This window comes from Lithobates pipiens, unplaced genomic scaffold (assembly GCF_037356315.1).
Source record: "Lithobates pipiens isolate NorthernLeopardFrog02 unplaced genomic scaffold, aLitPip1_a1.2 Scaffold_6, whole genome shotgun sequence".
NCBI classification, from domain to species: domain Eukaryota; kingdom Metazoa; phylum Chordata; class Amphibia; order Anura; family Ranidae; genus Lithobates; species Lithobates pipiens.
The window spans coordinates 8,137,363-8,157,644 of NW_027507881.1; the positions used below are offsets into that span (position 1 = coordinate 8,137,363).

At 44.2% G+C, this 20,282-nt stretch overlaps 2 protein-coding genes across 9 annotated transcripts in view; both read left to right on the plus strand.

Annotated features, from left to right (window-relative positions):
• LOC143958214 (C-myc promoter-binding protein-like) overlaps nt 1–20,282 on the plus strand; it is a 250,429-nt gene that overhangs the window by 24,938 nt on the left and 205,209 nt on the right. Inside the window, exon 1 of one of the 8 annotated variants that reach the window (XM_077467698.1) lies at nt 13,677–13,848. The exons of the other annotated variants lie outside the window; for them this stretch is intronic. The gene's annotated coding sequence lies outside the window, so the exon portion shown is untranslated. Of the gene's footprint in view, nt 1–13,676; nt 13,849–20,282 lie in introns of those variants that run through there. 8 annotated transcript variants of the gene reach the window in all.
• On the plus strand, nt 6,765–8,686 carry LOC143958213 (uncharacterized). Its single transcript, XM_077467693.1, has 2 exons — nt 6,765–8,352; nt 8,532–8,686. The coding sequence occupies exon 1, from the start codon at nt 6,819–6,821 to the stop codon at nt 8,349–8,351; it is 1,533 nt and encodes a 510-aa protein (XP_077323819.1). The 5' UTR covers nt 6,765–6,818; the 3' UTR covers nt 8,352; nt 8,532–8,686.

Consider the following 20,282-nt stretch of genomic DNA (forward strand, 5'->3'; position numbering starts at 1 on the left):
TAATATCGATCACCATAGTTCTAGGAACATTCATAGGTTCTGGAGATTTGTATTTCTTCGATGGAAGTTGCGGGTCTCTCCAAAGTTTATTGTAGTTATAGGATGCTGCCAGGCCTGTTGTTTTAGTGCAGACACTCATAGGGGAGAGTAAAGGAAAAACTTTGTAAAGAGCCGGAACTAGTCCATTCATTATTAACTGTTATAATGCCAGAGGGCACGGCTGGGTAGACTCTAATAGTAATGTATTTTACTGCCTCCTCCATAAATATATCCCGGTGTTAGAAAGCTGCCAGTAAAAGTGAGCGCAGAGCAGGCATGATGAAAATCTATGAAATCTGACAACACGGAACCGCTCAGGACACGTCTGTTATCAGAAAACCTTTCATCATTGTATTGTGGAGCTTACTGTCAGGACTTGTGTGTGTGTGTGTGTGTGTGTATATATATATATATATATATATGTGTATGTGTGTGTGTGTGTGTGTGTGTGTGTGTGTGTGTGTGTGTGTATATATATATATATATATATATATATATATATATATATATATATATATATATATATATATATATATATATATATTTTATAGTGCTCATAAGGTTACATACCCTGGCAGAATTGGATTTCTTGGCCATTTTTCAGGGAATGTGAATAACACAAAAACTTTTCCTTCACTCATGGTTGGTGTTTGGCTGAAGCCATTTATTATCATTCAACTGTGTTTTACTCTTTAAATTATAATCAGGGTAATTTGGGTAGTTTCTCTTGTGATCAAAAGTTTACACCCCCTGTTGATTTTGGCCTGATAACATGCACACAAGTTGACACAAAGGGGTTTGAATGGCTATTAAAGGAAACCATCCTCACCTGTGATCTGTTTGCTTGTAATTAGTGTGTGTGTATAAAAGGTCAATGCGTTTCTGGACTCCTGACAGACCCTTGCATCTTTCATCCAGTGCTGCACTGACGTTTCTGGATTCTGAGTCTTGAGGAAAGCAAAAGAATTGTCTAAGGATCTGTGGGAAAAGGTAGCTGAACTGTATAAACCAGGGAAGGGATATAAAAAGAGATCCAAGGAATTGAGAATGCCAATCAGCAGTGTTCAAACTGTAATCGAGAAGTGGAAAATTAGGGTTTTTTTTTTAATCCAAACCACGGTCAGGTAGACCAACTAAAATTTAAGCCACAACTGCCAGGAAAATTGTTTTGACTGCAAAGAAAACCCCACAAATAACTTCAGGTGAAATAAAGGACTCTCTGAAAACATGTGGTGTGGCTGTTCCAAGATGCACAATAAGGCGGCACTTGAAGAAAGATGGGCTGCACGGTCGAGTCGCCAGAAGAAAGCCATTACTACACAAATTCCACAAAGTATCTCGCTTACAATACGCCAAACGGCACAGAGACGAGCCTCAAACCTTCTGGCACAAAGTCATTTGGAGCGATGAGACCAAAATCAAGCTTTTTGGCCACAACCATAAACACTACATTTGGAGAGGAGTCAACAAGGCCTATGATGAAAGGTCCACCATCCCTACTGTGAAACATGGAGGTGGAACGCTGATGTTTTGGGGATGTGTGAGATACAAAAGGCACAGGAAATTTGGTCAAAATTGTTGGCAGGATGAATGCAGTATGTTATCAAAAAATACTGGAGGAACATTTGAATTCATCAGCCAGGAAGCTGCGCATGGGACGTACTTTTACATTCCAACATGACAATGATCCAAAACACAAGGCCAAGTCCACCTGTCATTGGCTACAGCAGAATAAAGTGAAGGTTCTGGAGAGGACATCTCAGTCTCCTGACCTCAATATCATTGAGCCCCTCTGGGGAGATCTCAAACGTGTCGTTCATACAAGACAGCCCAAGAATTTACAGGAACTGGAGGCTTTGTGCCAACAAGAGGAATGGGCATCTTTACCATCTGAGAAGATAAAGAGCCTCATCCACAAATATCACAAGAGACTTCAAGCTGTCATTGGTGTTAAAGGGGGCAATGCACGGTATTAAGAACTGGGGTATGTAAACTTTTGATCAGGGTCATTTGGGTAGTTTCTGTTGTCATTATGATTTAAAAAGAGTAAACACATTTGATAATAAATGGCCAAACACTAACCATGAGTGAAAAAGTTTGTTCATCATTTAATACTTTTTTTTTTTTTTTTTTTTTTGATGGCGCCCTTTAGCTCGTCTACATTGTTGGATTTGGTGCCTCTCATCTTCCTCTTGACAATACCCCACACATTCTCTATTGGATTTAAGTCAGGCGAGTTTGCTGGCCAACCAAGCACAGTGATACCATGGTCATTGAACCAGGTATTGGCACTTTTGGCAGTGTGGGCAGGTGCCAAGTCCTGCTGGAAAATGAAATCGGCATCTCCATAAAGCTGATCAGCAAAGGGAAGCATGAAGTGCTCTAGAATTTCCTGGTAGAGGGCTGCACTGACTTTGGACTTGATAAAACACAGAGGACCAACACCAGCAGATGACATGGCTCCGCTAACTGTGGAAAATGTAGCATTTTGTTTGGAAATCCAAGGGTCCCAGAGTCTGGAGGAGGAGCGGAGAGGCACAGAATACAAGTTGCATGAGGTTCAGTGTGAAGTTTCCACAGTCAGTGATGATTTGGGGAGACGTGTCTTCTGCTGGTGTTGGTCCACTGTGTTTTATCAAGTCCAAAGTCAGAGCAGCCCTCTACCAGGAAATTCTAGAGCAGTGATGGCGAACCTTGGCACCCCAGATGTTTTGGAACTACATTTCCCATGATGCCCTTGCACTCTGCAGTGTAATTGAGCATCATGGGAAATGTAGTTCCAAAACATCTGGGGTGCCAAGGTTCGCCATCACTGTTCTAGAGCAATTCAGGCTTCTCTCTGCTGACCAGCTTTATGCAGGTGCTGATTTCCAGCAGGACTTGGCACCTCCTACACTGCCAAAAGTACCAATACAAGTGATTGTAAAGTAGGGCTGGGGAAAAAATCGTTTTTAATAGTTGAGAGGTCAAATCGATTCAAAATTTAAGCAAATCGATTTAAGCAAATTTATTTTTTCACCACCGTGCGGGTCCGAGGTGCTTTGGCCTAGTCCACTAGGCCGAAGCCACGGCCTCATCTAAAAACTCGCAGCTCCTCAGGAGTGGTGCGGTGTCCATCAAAAAAAAAAGAAAACTTGATTTGAATCGTGAATATAGTTTTTTTCTCCCTTCGTCTTTCAGGACAGCACCTGGAGAGAGCGCAGCTCCACCCACTTTCCCAGGAAACACTGCAGATCACTTTAAAAGACCGGACACTTCCACCATGGCCTCAGTTGTAGTGTTTCCTCCGGCCATGGTGGAAGCGCTGCAGGGAACCAAGGGGTGCTGCGCTCTCTCCAGGTGGGGAGGGTTTGAGGCATGCCACTGTTGCGCGGTTGGTACAGACCTGGCCAAGCTTCCTCCCTTCACGCGCGGGGGTCGCTTCGGTGCCCGCTCTCCTTCATACCCAGGGGGGTCAGGCTGTGGAGGTTCCTCCTTCCTTAGACCGGCGGCTGGGTTTGGTACGCGGCCGAGATTCATATCTCGCGCCGTTCGTCAGGCTCATGCCTTCCGGGTCCGGATGGCGAGTGCGTCATTTCCGTCCGGGGGCGGAACTTTCGACGACGCGGCTTCCGGTTCCGGCCGCTGGAACGCAGGGAGAGGGGGCCGGTCTCCACGGCTGACATCACTTCCGGGAGGCGCAGAATTCAAACAGATAAAGCGCCCAGACGCCATTCGATCCTCACTGACGATGGAGGAGGATCAATCGGCGGTGGCAGGAGCAGGAGCCACAATTGTCAGCCAGGCTCAGGTAAGCAGAGACAGCGGTCTCTGTCATTACTGTTAGAGCTTGTTTGTTTTTTCTCCCTTCCTGACTTGGGGAAGCCTGCAGCATTGTTTTCCTAGAAATTTTATGTAGGAATAATGCTTTCAATGTTTGTTTAGTGAGTCTGTGGGGGGATTCACTGGCTGAAGAGCAAATAGAATGTGAGATCAGTTAAAATCTGTTCTATTTGGCAGCATATCTTCCTGTGTCTACTTTGTGTTTTGTAACTCAGGTTTGGCATCTTTTTTTCTTGGTATATTTCAGAAAACAAGAGAAAAGACCAAGCATGTGTCCCCTCCTAGCAAGAGGAGGTGCCCATCGTGTAGAAATGTTCTAAAAAGATTCTTGGACTAAGGTGCTATGCAGGTCCTGCATAAGCGACTTAGTCAACGAAGAAGCAGCCTCCAGTACCCCTGCGTCTCAGCAGGGAGAGCTACTAAGTTCTTTTAGGAAAGAATTATCAGACACTTTTGAATCTTTCCGGTCTTATTTAGACAGACGCCCAGCTGCGGGCGGTAGCTCAGCTCCCCGTTCTCACTCATCAGCACCTGCACCCAGGGGGGGCAGTGACTCGGAGGAGGAGGAGGAGGAATACGCTATGTCCTCTGTTTCAGAGGAGGAGGCAGAGGAAGCAAAGGAGGCTTCCGCTTCTTCATCCCGGTATAAGTTATCCTTGGAGGAGGTGGATGACTCACTGAAAAATATCCACATGACTCTAAATATCACAGAGGATGAGGCCCAACTGTCACTACATGACAAGATGTTTCAGGGTTTGGGCGAGGTGAAACGCAGAGTTTTCCCTATGCATAAGTTTCTATCCGAAACTGTCAAGAAGGAATGGAGAGACCCTGAGAGGCCTCCTTTCCTTTCTAGGTCTCTCAAACACAGGTTCCCCTTTGAGGAGGATAGCTCACATGTGTGGAACAAGAAACCTAAGCTCGACGCAGCCTTTTCCCAGGTCTCAAGGAATACGGATCTTGCGTTCGAGGACATGGGTATCCTCAAGGATCCCATGGACAAAAGAGCTGATTCCCTGCTAAGGAAGGCCTGGGACTCAGCATTAGCAAACCTCAAGCCAGCAATGGCTTCAACTGTAGTAGCCAGAAATTTTAGAGCACTGGCTAGAACAGCTAAAAGATCATATTGAGGCAGGAACACCTAGAAAGGACCTGCTCGATACTTTGCCTGTTCTCTTAAAGGCAGTAGGGTATATGGCGGATGCCTCGGCAGAGTCAATTAAAATGTCAGCCAAGTCCTCAGCCCTTATAATCTCAGCCCGTAGGGCCTTATGGGTTAAGACATGGGCAGGAGATACTGCCTCAAAAGCCAAGTTATGTGGTCTTCCGCTCGAGGGAGACTTGGTATTCGGCCCTGACCTAGAAGCCATTCTGGATAGAACGGCTGACAAAAAGAAGGGTTTTCCTCCTAAAAAGAAGGTGATTCCCCAGAGCACAAAGAATTTTCGTGCTTTTCGAAAAACCTCTGAGACCAACAAAGAGACAGGATATAGGAGGCCCTGGAAGCCTCAGAGGGGAAGGGGCAAGTCGGGAGTGTTATTCCGTCCCCCTACCCCGAACCCAAAAAACCAGTGACAGTCTTCCAGCTGTGGGAGGGAGGTTACAGGCCTTCCTACCGCAGTGGAAGTCAGTGACGGACAGTCTGTTTATCCTCAGTATAATAGAAAGGGGTTACAGACTGGAATTCGATCACTCCCCCCCCCCCCCCCCCCCCCCCCGCACGGTTTTACGTAACCCAGGCTCCTCAGGACTCAGAAGTCCGTAGCCATGATCTCTATTCTGGGGGAACTGATGCAGCAAAAAGTGATCATGGATGTTCCCCCCCGAGGAGAGGGGATAGGGCTGTTACTCACACATTTTTCTTGTAAAAAGACCATCGGGCAAATTCAGACTGATCCTGAATCTGAAGATTTTAAACAAATCAAATACAAAAGATTCAGGATGGACACAATCTTCTCGGTAAAGAGTCTTTTGATGCCAAACTGTTTTATGGCGTCCATAGACTTAAGAGATGCATATCTCCATGTGCCCATGGCCATAGCTTCACAGAAGTATCTGAGGTTTGCACTCAGGACAGGAGGCTCGGTGATACATCTCCAGTTCAGAGCTCTCCCGTTCGGTCTATCCTCATCCCCAAGGATATTTACCAAGATCGTAGCAGAGGCCCTAGCCCCCCTCAGGGTAGAAGGTATATCAATCGTGCCATACTTGGACAACCTTCTAATCTTTGCCAATACAAAACATCTATTGGAGAGGGACCTGGGGAGAACAGTAAGACACTTAGAGGGCCTCGGATGGCTAATAAACAGGGAAAAATCAAGCATGATTGCATCCCAGTCTATAAAATTCCTGGGGTACACCATCGACTCCAGGCAGGAAAGGATTTTTCTACCAGAAGAGTAGATAGAAAAGGTCAAGAGTGCTGTGAAGAGGACCCAGACAAACCTGCCTATCTCTGTCAGGGCAGCCATGTCTGTGTTGGGCCTCCTCACATCATCCATTCCCGCTGTACAGTGGGCACGCTTGCATGCAAGGGAGCTCCAACAGGCAATTCTGACAAATTGGTCCTACGGGGACTCCCTGGAGAAACAATTCAAGATGCCCCCTCAGGTCCAGAGAAAGCTCTGGTGGTGGAGGGATCACTCAAATCTGGACAAAGGTCTACTTTGGTGTTTTCCGGTAGACCTGAGGCTGACTACAGTTGCAAGCTCCTGGGGGTGGGGTGCCCACCTAGAAGGGCAGATGGCCCAGGGGAACTGGACAGTCAGGGAGTCCAGGAGATCCTCCAACTGGAGGGAACTCAGGGCCATTCTGCTCGCGCTATGGGCCTTCAAGGGAGTGGTTCAGGGACTCCATGTCCAGATCCTTTCCCTCAACGCCACAGCTGTATCATATATAACAAGGCAGGGGGGCACAAGGAGCAAGGTGCTGCTATCCTTGGCCAGCCAAATTCTGTCATGGGCAGAGGGCAACCTGAGGTCCATATCAGCAGTGCACCTCAAAGGGGACCTGAATGTGGTAGCAGATTTTCTGAGCAGGGAAAAAGTTCGGGAATCAGAATGGAGTCTGAACCACGAAGTTTTTCAAGAGCTGACTGTGAGATGGGGCCTACCTCAGATAGACCTATTTGTGTCACGAAGCAACAACAAGGTGAGGGCCTTCTTCTCTTTAAACAGACAAGATCAGGCAAGCGGACTCGATGCCCTAGCACACCCGTGGGATTTCCACCTGTGCTACGCTTTTCCCCCCTTTCAATTGATCCCTCTGGTTCTAAAGAAATTGCAGGGGGAATCCACGAGTCTAATCCTAGTGGCCCCCTTCTGGCCCAAGAGGTCATGGTTTGCTACCATACAGAGGATGGCGGTGGGACCCCACTGGGTTCTTCCGCTTCGAAAGGATCTCCTAACCCAGGGACCTCTTCAGCATCCGAACATCGGGCAACTCAATTTGACCGGGTGGTTACTGAGGAGCAAATTTTGAAGAGAAAAGGGTTATCTGATAAGTTAGTCACAACCCTCCTAGGAAGTAGAAAAGATACTACTAGGGCAATTTATTTTAAAACATGGAAACGTTTTAACTCCTGGTGCCTATCAAAGGAATTTCCTCCCCAGGAGATTTTTTCAGTTCTTGAATTTCTCCATGAGGGCATGGAACTAGGGTTGGCAGCTAGTACCCTAAAGACACAGGTGGCTGCTTTATCGGTTTTCCTTGAGAGACGATTATCTCAGGAACAGCTTATTATTAGATTTTTTAAAGCTCTGGCCAGAGCTAGGCCCGTACCATTTAAGTTTTTCCCTAAATGGGACCTGTCCTTGGTTCTACGGGCATTGACAAAGGAACCTTTTGAACCCCCAGCAGCAGCGACTCTCAGGTTGTGGTCGCTTAAGTTGGTCCTTTTAGTGGCCATTACATCTGCTAGAAGAGTAGGCGAACTACAGGCCTTATCAATAGTGGAGCCTTTCTGTTGCATATTTCCGGACCGGGTTGTTCTTAAAACTGACCCGGGCTTCCTTCCAAAAGTCTCAACAGCCTTCCATAGGACGCAAGAAATAGTTCTACCCACCTTTTGTCCTTCACCTGCAAACGCTACAGAGAAATCTTTCCATACCCTAGATGTTAGAAGGTGTCTATTACACTATCTAGAGATCACAAGTGAGTTTAGGAGGTCAAACTCCCTTTTCATAGCGTTCTCAGGACCACGGAAGGGCTATAGTGCGTCCAAAAATACTATAGCTAGGTGGCTACGAATGGCTATTAGGGAGGCCTATAGTGCATCCGGGGCTGAACCCCCCGCAGGGGTTGTCGCCCATTCTACTCGGGCAGTAGCAACTTCCTGGGCGGAAAGAGCAGGAGCCTCTCCGAATCGAATCTGTAAAGCGGCTACGTGGACAAGCTTCACCACCTTCACACGCCACTACAGGTTGGACCTGCTCTCAGCTTCAGACCAGGCCTTTGGCAGAAAGGTTCTGCAGGCGGTGGTCCCTCCCTAGAGTAAGTACTCTCTTATCATCTCCAGGTGCTGTCCTGAAAGACGAAGGGAGAAAAACCCTAGTTAGACTTACCGGTAACGGTATTTCTACGAGTCTTTCAGGACAGCGCCGATGACCCACCCTATATTGTGTTTGATAAATGTGGTGTTATTGCTATGTTTTCTGCTTATTTAATTTCAGCATGGCGGAGGTACTCTATGAACAACTGAGGCCATGGTGGAAGTGTCCGGTCTTTTAAAGTGATCTGCAGTGTTTCCTGGGAAAGTGGGTGGAGCTGCGCTCTCTCCAGGTGCTGTCCTGAAAGACTCGTAGAAATACCGTTACCGGTAAGTCTAACTAGGGTTTTTTTTATTTTTTTTATTTTTTTAATGTTTTTAATTAAGTCATACATGCCTCCCACTGCACAGAGTGCCCCTGACCCTCGTCTTCTTCTGAGGTCCCCTGGTGGCTCTCATGGCGCCTCACTTCAGACAACCCCTAGAAGCAGCGCTCTCCCAAGGGGCTTGCCCCTTATTTGCGTCCATAGACACGGATGCTGGACTCGGCCCTGGTGCCCGCGTCATTTGATTTGATTGACAGCAGCAGGAGCCAATGACTACGCTGCCATCAAGCTATCCAATCAAGCCAGGAACCCGTGCAGAGAGGGAGAGCATGTCTCTGGTGTTGGAATTGGCGGGCTCAGGTAGGTAAAATGGGGGGGGCTGCCAGAAGTTTTCTCACCTTAATGCATTAAGGTGAGAACATGAAGGTTTACAACCCATTTAATGGTCACGGTATCGCGGTGCTTGATTGACCAGCTAACTTTTCTGATCTAAACCCCATAGAGAATCTGTGGGGTGTTGTCAAGAGGAAGATGAGACACCAGACCCAACAATGCAGACGAGCTGAAGGCTATCAAATCATCCTGGGCTTCTATAACACCTCAGCAGTGCCTCAGGCTCACCGATGGGCACTGATAAGTGTAAACAAGGCACTCTCTATCCCGTCAGACATCCCCAGTTATCAGCTCTCCTTTCTGCACACAGACGGCGGGTGCGGAAAGGAATGCCGATAACCCGCTAATCTGGTTATGTTGTGATTGGCTGTTATTTGGCACAACTGATCATCTGATAAAGTGATTGTCCCTTTACCCGTGATCAGCTGTATCCAAAGGACACAGCGGTCACAGAGCACACCTGATGCATGCTCGTGGGAGGACAACCGTGGACGCCCTCCCAGAACTCAAGGCCAGCACGGTAGCCAACTTTTTGCTATAGCGCAGGCAGGAACAGGTTAAATAATGATTAAAATCAAAGATGTAATATAATTGTAGCTTACCAGTCAGTAAATGTGGTGGTTGCATTGGTGTGGTGTGTGGGTTTTTTATTTTTTGGTAAGTCTTTTTTTATTTTTTATTCCCCCCCCCCCTATATTTTCACATTGGTAAAAATGCGTATCACACCACCTGTATTAGTGAGAGACCACTCTGGATGAAGGAGCACAGGAGGTACCTTTTGGGCAGCATCATAATGATTCATAAGCTGTAATATGACATTTTTAATTTTGGGTGTAATTCTGCTTTACAGCATATTACCCCAACATTTCATATTACTGATATAATCATGTGCAGCGCTCAAATATAATGTCACTACTCTTAAAAACTGTATTATTAGTGTCTGTATATTTGAGAGCTGCACATTATTCTGTAATTTACCATTTGCAATTATCTTTTGCTGTGCTGGCTGTTTTATGTACACTTTATTTTTTTTTTATATATCTTCCTGATATATGCCTGCTGTACCATGTACTTGTACTTGTATGAGGAAGTATCCTGTATTGCTTCCTTTCTGTGAAATCCCTGGTGATCCTGCCAGTCCCTCCTTTTTCTTATTAAAAGCTGACCACACTAAGCAGGAGAACACACTGTGGTCAGTTCTCTAGCTATGCTGGGAACTGTGTACTCTCCTCCAATGTGCAGACATGCCTCTGCTGCACAGCCATTCACTGGGAAGCTCATTGTGCTGCTGCTCCCCCCCCCCCCCAAGCTCCTACGTGGACACTTCTAAAAATAAAATAATATCTGAAAAATTGTTCATCCTTCCCCCCTCCTTTTTTTTTTTTTTATTTTTTTTTTTTCTTCTTCTTATTTTTTTTTTCCCTCTTTAAATATCTAGTACACAAATGTATTTTATTTTTTCCCAATTCAATTTTAAACTGAATGGGTTGTTTTACAAAACGACCATTTTAAATTGCTTTTTAAATTTTTTTTTTTTTTTTTTTTTTTTTTTTGCGATTGACAGCATCATCGTGTTTTATTCTTACTTTATTTATTCTCTTGTAGTTTAGACCCGGACCCGGCGAGCTCGTAGAACGGAGCGGCTGTCTCCTGTAATTATTTGTCCACTCCTGCTCCGAGCTTGTTTGTATTTTATAATGAGGTCCCTTGGTTTTTGCTTAATGATGCATGACATCGGGGGTGGGGGGGGGAATGGCCTCCTTTCTTTCGTGGAATGATCCCGCATGCAGCCAGTGTTTGATATAACATAGTAGGATTTAAATGACAGATCACTTATTGTTAGCAAACGTGTATGACCAGCCAGGAATGCGTAACCTTTTATAATCCTATAATAAATGCTAATGCCGCCTATAGCCTGTGAAGCTGTATGTTGTCGAATGAAGGCTTCTTCCCATCGCATCACATGTATATTTCCGTGTGATCTGGTATATAATAACCTTTTCTGAATTCTAAAATGGTGTGATGACCTAAATATTACTATTCATAATATTTTTATTTTATTTTGCATGTACATTCCACTGGGCAGAGTGACAGTCGCTGCATAGGGCGTCCCTGACCCTCTTTATACTCTCTTGCTGGTTAGGGCGTCCCTGACCCTCTTTATACTCTCTTGCTGGTGCTCCCTTGTCCTTCCTTTCTTCTCCGCTGCTGGTGCTGAAACTGGCTGTGTTGGTGACCCAGGGAAATATTGACTTCGGTCCCTAATTCACGTGACAGTGCTCAGGCCTAGGAATTGGGATGACCCAGGGAAGTGGTGAGGTCTCTTCCTAGGTTGCGCTCGGCTGTTATTACAAGAAGAGGCAGGGGATGTTCTATTCCCCAAACCCCCCCCCCGGCCGCTCGCCCCGGGCTCTCCTGTCCCACCGGCAACCAGCCGGCACATCCGCCAGCTGAAGACCCAAACAAAGTCGATGTTTCATTCGGATCTAGTAATCCGGAAGCGATGTCACAACATCACTTCCTGGATTACTGGCAGCTTAAAGGCACCAGTTTTAAAAAATAAAGCAGGGCTGTTACTGATTAAAAAAAAAAAAAAAAAAAAAAAATGATAAAATTTTATCAATTTAATCAACTAATTTCGATTAATTATAACGCACATACAGATCCAATTACTTTTAGCTGATCTCCTTGCATTGCAACTCTGCATTAGTCAGTGGTATACACTATATACCAGGGTTCCTCCAATGGTTGCTAGGGGTTCCTTGATCGGTGACCAATTTTTGCCTCTAAGATAAGTTCCTACTGACGACACAAATGATCTTTTTAGCTATCTGTAGGGGGAAATTCTTCCCCAAGACCACAGATGTAAGGAACACTCTTCCACTGACCATCGCACCAATGTATCATGAGTTTTAGATATAGCCCCCTTTTTTTTTTTTTTTTTTTTTAACAGGGGTTCCCTGAGACCGAAAGGTCATTTCAAGGGTTCCTCCGTGTTGCAAAGGTTGAGAGATACAATCCCCCGACACTAGTTAGTTTCCACAATCCATGACTTAACTCCACAGTTCACACAAATAAGTTTTAAATTCAAACTGTAGCACTGACGTAAGTCCCCCCCCCCCCCCCCCCACAGTAGCGTGACAATCCCCCCCCACCTCCAGTCTAACTAATCACTCTTACCTTATGGCATGGACCCCTGTGCAAACAGGTGGTCATGCAAGCGGGTATCAAAAGGGTTAACATGGACCATAAACTTCTCTCGCGTCTCCTTAGATCTCAGCAAGGACGGCAGGTCATGGGTAGAAAGAAAAGATCTCAGTGCTCACCGCTTAAGTATAAGATTTCATTTTTGTGTTCAAAAACAAACTACTCACATAAAGATGATAAAAACACAGCATGTAAAGCCGACAATCGTGTTAGTTCCATAGGGCAGCAGCGGGTGAAGTCATGCGTAGCTCCTCCCCATACGGGTTACGTCCAGTCAGAACTTTGACATCACCAGACTCCTCCCTTCCTTAGCAGACGGAGGCACTTGGGGAAGGGGGGGAGGAGTCCGGTGATGTTGATGTGCGTGACATCACCAGATCTCCGACGGAACCCCCTGAAGACCCGGAAGCCGGCGGAGAGGTGCGTACCGTTCAAAAGAATTTTGATCGATCAAAAAAATCGATTGATCGAGGAATTAATCTTTCATTTCCACAGCCCTAAAATAAAGTATTCAAAAACGCGTATCTTGAAGTTTTTGAATACTTTGAAGTGCAGAGGAGGGGACCCCCCCATCTCTCCATAAAGAGTACGTGTTACAAGGTATGGTTTATATTCCTTGTGACAGCAATAACAGTGATTTAAAAAAAAAAAAAAAAAAAATTCAATAAAATGACAGTGTAAAACCGTAAAAAAATTGTTGTTTAGTTATACAAAATATCGGCAGGAGAGGTGGCCGAAATATCGTTATTGTATTGGCAGCGAAAAAACAGATCGGTTGATCCTTATACTTTTTTTACGCTCATGCGTTTTTTATGCATTTTGCAGAAATGTAGGGAAATTTTTAACATCGTTTCCTATGGAACATGTTCACATCAATACATTTTATTTTTTTTGTGCCTCTGCGTTTTTGGAAAGGGTCTGGGACTTTTTTTTTTTTCATGCAAAATGCAGCGTTTTGCATGTAATAGAATTCAATGGACTTGCATCCAAAACACAAATGCCGCGATTTGTGTGTGTTTTTTTTTTTTTATTTATTTATTTTGTTTACACTGTATATAGCTAGTTGCTAAGCAACCACATTGTAAACAAAAATCGCAGCTCGCAGTAATAAACGCGTGTCCAAAAGAACGCGGCAAGCCCCGCAAAAAGCACTGCAGAAACGCTTAAAAAACAAGATGCATAGATGTGAATCGAGCCTCCGACCATGCAAAGAAATGGTGGCTTTAGGACCGTAAAGTTCAGTATGTAAAATACGCGTTCCTCTTGTAAAGTGCTCCTCCTAGGAGTATCTCCGGTATTGTAGTTGCTCTGTGTATGTGGTCAGAGTGTGTTTACAGAGGTCATGTCCCTCTCACTCACTGAACTTCACCCTTCTGTGTAGAACCAAGTCCATCGCTTTCCGCATTTCCTTCTTTCGGGAGAGCCGGAGTGCGGCGTGGAGGCGTTGATTGATTGCCGACTTCAACAGCAATAATGTTCAGTCAGGTGACCAACTTCTATCTCTGGGTGTCCAAATAATATTTCGGGAGATCCGGATTCTCAGTCATTGCAGTGATTTTATTTTTCTATCTACAGGTAGGTGAAAGTGTCGCCATTCATTGCATATTGTGAACTAATATACTTGCTTTTTGGTTGGTGTGTGTGTTTTTTTTTTTTTTTTTTTTTTATATATATATTTGACTCCAATGTCTGCAGTGTGACCTGGTCATTTTTCGAGCTGGTTCTGTGACGCAGTACTAAATGTTTTTATTATATAGTTGATCGGCGACATGGGGTGATGATTGGGAGATCTGACAACTAATCGAATATTTAAAACCATAATGCCGTAAACGTGCGCGCTTGTGTTGGCTAACCACGGATGTTTATGTACGGAGTGGAGGCGTTGATTGCCGACTTCAATAGTAATAATGTTCAGTCAGGTGACCAACTCCTATCTCTGGGTGCCCAAATAATAATTGCCGAGGTTGGGTGATCCACATCTTTTGATGTTGTTGTGGTTGGATTGCTGGTATTATATTTGTTGGTATTTATATGATGTCTGGGTACAATACCTGAGAGTCCTTTAAAGTAATTCTAAACTCGCACTGTTTTTAAATTTTACTTTGTCCATTCTCTTTTCTGTATGTAGATGACGGCACTGTGTATTATTTCAATTAACCTCTTGCTTACTGGGTAGCTAAACCCCGTGCCCAGACCAATTTTTTTTTTTTCCTTGCAAACTGCTTTCTTTTGGTGGTTTCTGATCACCTCCTGGGTCTTTTTTAACCTTTGTTAAAAAAGACTGAAATGGTAAAAACCATTTTATATTTTGTAAACCGGTAATTTTTCTCCTTCATTGATGTACGCTGATGAGGCTGCACTGATAGGCTGCATTAATGGGCACTGATGGGTGGCAGTGATTGGCACTGGTATGTGACATTGATAGGCAGCGCTGCTAGGTGGCACTGATGAGGCACCGATTGGAACCACTGGTAGGTGACACTGAGGCAGCACTACTAGGTGCCACTGATTGGCACCACTGGTGGGCATTGATAGGTGGCACTGGCAGGTGGTACTGGTGGGCACATATGAGGCAGCTTTGCCTCTTTGGGACCGATGCCCCTTCAAAAGAAGCTGCATCTCACACAAATCTTCTGTTTTACATCACGTGGTAAGGGTCAGGGATCGACACCCCCCCCCCCTTACTCCGATCACAGCGCGCGCCATGCGCACCCATCAGGGGGCGTGACGAGCGTGCAAAGGGGAGGACGTCTATTGACTGCCTCCTGACAAAGCAGATCCACGCTGTAGCCCTCATTCGATATGGATATGAAGGGGTTAGTGTTCTTTCCCTATTCAATATCCAGCTTTCACATGACCCAGATATCTCCCAGCCTTTCTGCAGGTAAACATAAGCAGGAGGAGCTTCTAGTCCTCTGCTAGTCACATGTTCAAGATGGGGAGATATATATCTATATCTATATCTATATCTATATCTATCTCTCTCATTTTAAAATCCAAAGTAAACGCAAACTGTTTTAAATCTCTATTTTAAAATCTACTGTATATTGAAATAAAATGTTATTTGGCAATAATATGATGTGCCTGTGTCTGAGAATAAGAGGGAGGTGAAGTCTCCATTAATCTACATGTACTGTAATATCCTAAATTCGTTTTTTAGCTGGTTAGTGGGCATGGAGGAGGGAGTGGGCGGTCATTTTACCACTGTGCTATAGTCACATGTGCTGCTCAGATGTGATGGGAAGGAAATGCTGAGCATGTGCAGAGTTACCACCACAGCTGCAAAATCCTAGCTGTATTGGGACTTGGACAGAAGGGGGCGATGGAGAGCAGCAGGATCAAACAGATTTTTTGGCAGATTACAGAAAGCGAATGTTATAGTAACTGAGTATGACCAGCATGGAATACACCATTTTATTGATCCTTTTTTTTTTTTTTGATGTGGGTTTAGTGACAGTGGAGCCAGCGATGTGCGCATAAGCAGCTTGTCTGAACTCTCTCCCTCCTCATTATCTTGGAGACAGCAGCAGGAGCCATTGACTCCCACTGCTGTGAGAGCCAATTGGGGGGGGGGGGGGGGATTTGAAGAGAGAGAGAGCCACTGCTCTTGTGCACATTGCTGGATCGAGATGGGGCTCAGTCAGGTAAGTATTGGAGGGGGGGGGGGGTATATGCAGAAGGTTTAAAAAAATAAATAAAAAAAAAAAAAAAAAACTTCCGCCTTTTTAGAACCACTTAGATCTAGGGGTGGGATTTAATAAACTATGATTGAAATTGGGACCATAACAGATAAAAAAAGAAAAAAAAAAAAGAAAAAAAAAATCCACCAGAATTACACCCCCCCCCCCCCCCTCAAATTCTGAAATCCTGGCCCATGGATTGCATTTAAAGTGGTTCTAAACTTTTAGCTCTGCAGAAGGGATCTGATTTGCTAATTAACCACTCGATCACATCTGCGGGTGGCGGAAGGTTGGGGGGGGGGGGGGCGACTCCAGCTGTGGTGGCCACCTCTCCCTGGCTCTCTGGTCCCGCCGCGCTGCCTGGGAGTGATGCAGCCATGGGGTGCCCTGTACAGAGAGAGAGAGGGAGGAACTGACATCGCTCCCTTCTCTCTGTAACCCTCAAATCCAGGAGTGACGAGTAGTTTGTCACTTCTGGTTCTGCCTCTTTGATGCTTTACCTGGCCACCTGTGGGCAGAAAGCAGCTGATCAGATCGATCTGTGTCTGATCATCTGCATTGGAGGCCAGAGGAGAACCCAAATATCTCTAAAGAGGCCACCTTACAAGGGATGTTTTTCATCCCTTATGACAGCAATAAAGTTAGTACAAAAAAATATATATATATATATATAAATAATAATAATAAAAAAAAAAAAAAAAAATTCTATATAGCGCCGACAGTTTACGCAGCGCTTTTACAACATTGGGGAAGACAGAACAATTGCAATACAGATGGAATCGGAGAGCCCTGCTCGTTAGAGCTTACAATCTAGGAGGTGTGTGTATAAAAAAAAAGTGCCATTTCACACTTTTAACTATAAATCTATTGTATGACTCTTTTTATTGCATTATATTTGAAAAAAAGAAAAAAAAAGTGCCACTGTGCTTATGCGCAAATGTCTATCTCTATTGCAGTTTGCCGATTTTTCTTTCATATAACAAGTGGAGAGACTTATCTGCTCACTCAGCTGTCAAAAGAAAACATCAGGCAGTCTGCCAAGTTTTTAAAATGAAACATTGTAACTAAAGCTTCCTTCTTGGATCAAAGGGAAACTTCTGTGTGTAAAGAAAAAAAATCCAGACAGTCTGCCAAGTTTTTAAACAATGGTGTAAACGCAGGAAGTTTAACCACTTAGTCTAAATCTTTTTCTGACACTTGTTTCTTAAGTTAAATCAATATTATTATTATTATTATTATTATTATTATTATTATTTTTTGCTAGAAAATTACTTGGAACCCCCAAACATTTTATATATTTTAGCAAAGACCCTAGGGAATAAAATGGCAATTACTGCAATATTTTATGTCACACTGTATTTGCCCAGTGGTCTTTCAAACGCAATTTTTATGGGGAAAAAATACACTTCAATGGGAAAAAAAAAAAAGAGTAAAGTTAGCCCCTTTTTTTTTTTTTTATTTATTTTTTTTTTTTTTATTTGTTTTAATGTGAAAGATGTTGTGCTGCGAGAATTGTGATCTATCTTCTATGCAATTCTCATTTTAGCCAAAATCGTGCAGCTCTAATGTGAGGTATTGTCGCGAACATCAGAGCGAGAGCAATAATTCTAGCCCCAGACCTGTGAAACTCTTGTAACCTGTAAAGCAGGGATCTGCAATTAGCGGACCTCCAGCTGTTGCAAAACTACAAGTCCCATCATGCCTCTGTCTCTGGGTTTCATGCTTGTGGCTGTCAGTCTTGCTATGTCTCATGGGATTTGTAGTTTTGCAACAGCTGGAGGTCCGCTAATTGCTTGTCCCTGCTGTAAAGGGTGATTTAAAGCGTCCCTGTGGAGATTTTTAAGCACCGTAGTTTGTCGTCATTTCATGGGCAGACTTCATTTTAAAGCGTGACATGTTTGGCATCTATTTACTCGGCGTCACATCATCTTTTACATTTATCCCCAAAAAATTGCACAAACTTTATTTTTTTTTATTTTTATTCATGAAAGGTGTTTTGTTTTGTGTTTTTTGTTTTTCAAAAAATTGTATTTCGGAAAACCGCTGCGCAAATAATGCGTGACATAAAAAAATTGCAAAACCCACCATTTTATTCTATAGGGTCTCTGCTAACACAACAAAAAATATGTTTGGGGGTTCTAAGTCATTATTATTTTCTTATTAAAATTATATATACATTTTTTTTTTTTTTTTTTTTTTGCAAGAACTTTTGTTTTCTCACATGTAGGAGTGAAGTGTCAACTGGCAAGTGGTTAAAATGGAAGTAAACCCTTCCAAACAACTTTGACCTACAGGTAAGCCTAGATTAAGGCTTACCTGTAGGTCCAAGTAATATCTCCTAAACCTATATGGTTTAGGAGATATTTGCCCGAAAACGGGCACCGCTGTCTACGGCGCATGCGCCGTAGACAGCGGCGCGCAGGCGCACTAAATGCGGCAAGTCCAAGAATGGATTTGCCTAATTTGTCGACTCCTGTGCGCATGCGCGGGAGTGACGTCATCGCGGCTCCGCCGAATGGCAGCGTCGGAGCTCCGAGACGCGACTCCCGTGCGCATGCGCGGGAGTGACGTCATCGCGGCTTCTCCGCTGTCATTCGTCGGAGCTGCGAGAGACGCCACAACCAAGATGGATGCGGCGGACTACAGGTGACAGCGGCGACTTCGCTGGCTCCTGTGTCAGGTAAGTGACACATAATGAGCTACTATGCGATGCATAGTAGTCCATTATGCTTTACCTTTGCAGGGAAAAAAAGAGGAAGTAAACCCATCAGGGTTTACTTCCTCTTTAAAGTGATTGTAAATGTTCAAAAAAAAAAAAAAAAAAAAAAAAAATATATATATATATATATATATATATATATATATATAATATATATATATATATATATATATATATATATATATATATATATATATATATATATATATATATATATATATATAATATATATATATTTTTTTTTTTTTTTAATTTCTTCTTAAAATAAGCACATTCCTTGTCTCCTTTCTGTATGTATCCGGTACTTGGGGTACTCTCTGTTCTTTTCTGGTGCCGGGTAATACAACACTTGGGGTGCAAGGACTTGGAGCCCGAATTGTATGTCTGTTTCTCTCCTTGAATAAAAACACATATTTGATTTGGCATTGAAGAATATAACAAAGATCAGTTGTTCTATTCAATGCTAAATCAACTCGAGTGCATTAATGGCCTTGAAAGCCGATGAAACTGAAGCTTCGTATTTACACCGACAGGATCTGTAATGTTTTATTATTGTTGCGGGTCGTGTTCTGCAGAGCCGGGAGGTACAAAGCAAATATCTATTGATAGTATTGTTGGAGAGTACACAGACCCCTGGAGGTGCTTTTTGGCGATCACGATCTACAGCGGTGGTTCTCGACCTCAGTCCTCGAGTACCCCCAATGGACCATGTTTTTCCTCTTCTTTTTGTTTTTTTGTTTTTTTTTTTTTGTTTTTTACTTTTCACAGCTGCTTTAAATCGATATCAATGACACGGTATTAATAAGAGCCATTTTATCTAAGGCCGAGTTCACACTGGCACTTGTACCACTTTAGATCTGACTTTGCCCTGCAACTTAAAGTGGTTGTAAACCCATCTGGGGGGAAAAAAAAAAAGCAACCTGTAAGGCAAAGGCATAATGAGCTAGTATGCATAGCATACTAGCTCATTAAGAATAACTTGCCTGAGAGCGAAGCCCCCGAAGCGGTCCTCCGTCTTCATGTCCGCTGCTGCCATGGATCCCGGAATGACTTCTGGGTCTCGCTGCTCCGGCGCTGTGATTCGCCTGAGCAGCGATGATGTCGAATTACACTCGAGGCATATCTGCGGCCTGCCCAGTGTGTATGCGCCGTAGACAGAGGTGGCTGTCTTTTTGTAAATATCTCCTAAACTGTGTAGGTTTAGGAGATAATTCTTGGACCTACAGGTAAGCCTTAATCTAGGCTTACCTGTAGGTCACAGTGGTTCGGGGGGGGGGGGGGGGGTGTAGATACCTGGTATTTTCACCCACTTCCAGGCATGTGCCGTTTCCTGTCGTGCAGCGCTGTCTGCTGGGACACACACAGGTCCTGGAGACAGCGCGGACCATTCCTAGTGTGCTGCGTGACTCGCGCATGCACAGTAGGGAACTAAAGCCGCAACGCTTCACTTCCTGATTCTCTAACCTAGAATGGCGGCGGCTGCAGCCGAGACCCGATCGATCGGTCTCGGCTGCCGACATCTCTGGACCCCGGGACAGGTGAGTGTGTATTTATTAAAAGTCAGCACCTGTAGTATTTATAGCTGCTGGCTTTTAATATTTTTTTTTTTT

Bases quoted from the DNA above. Each gene is read 5' to 3' on its own strand.
- LOC143958213 (XM_077467693.1), top strand. From the start codon at position 6,819: ATGGGCAGAGGGCAACCTGAGGTCCATATCAGCAGTGCACCTCAAAGG.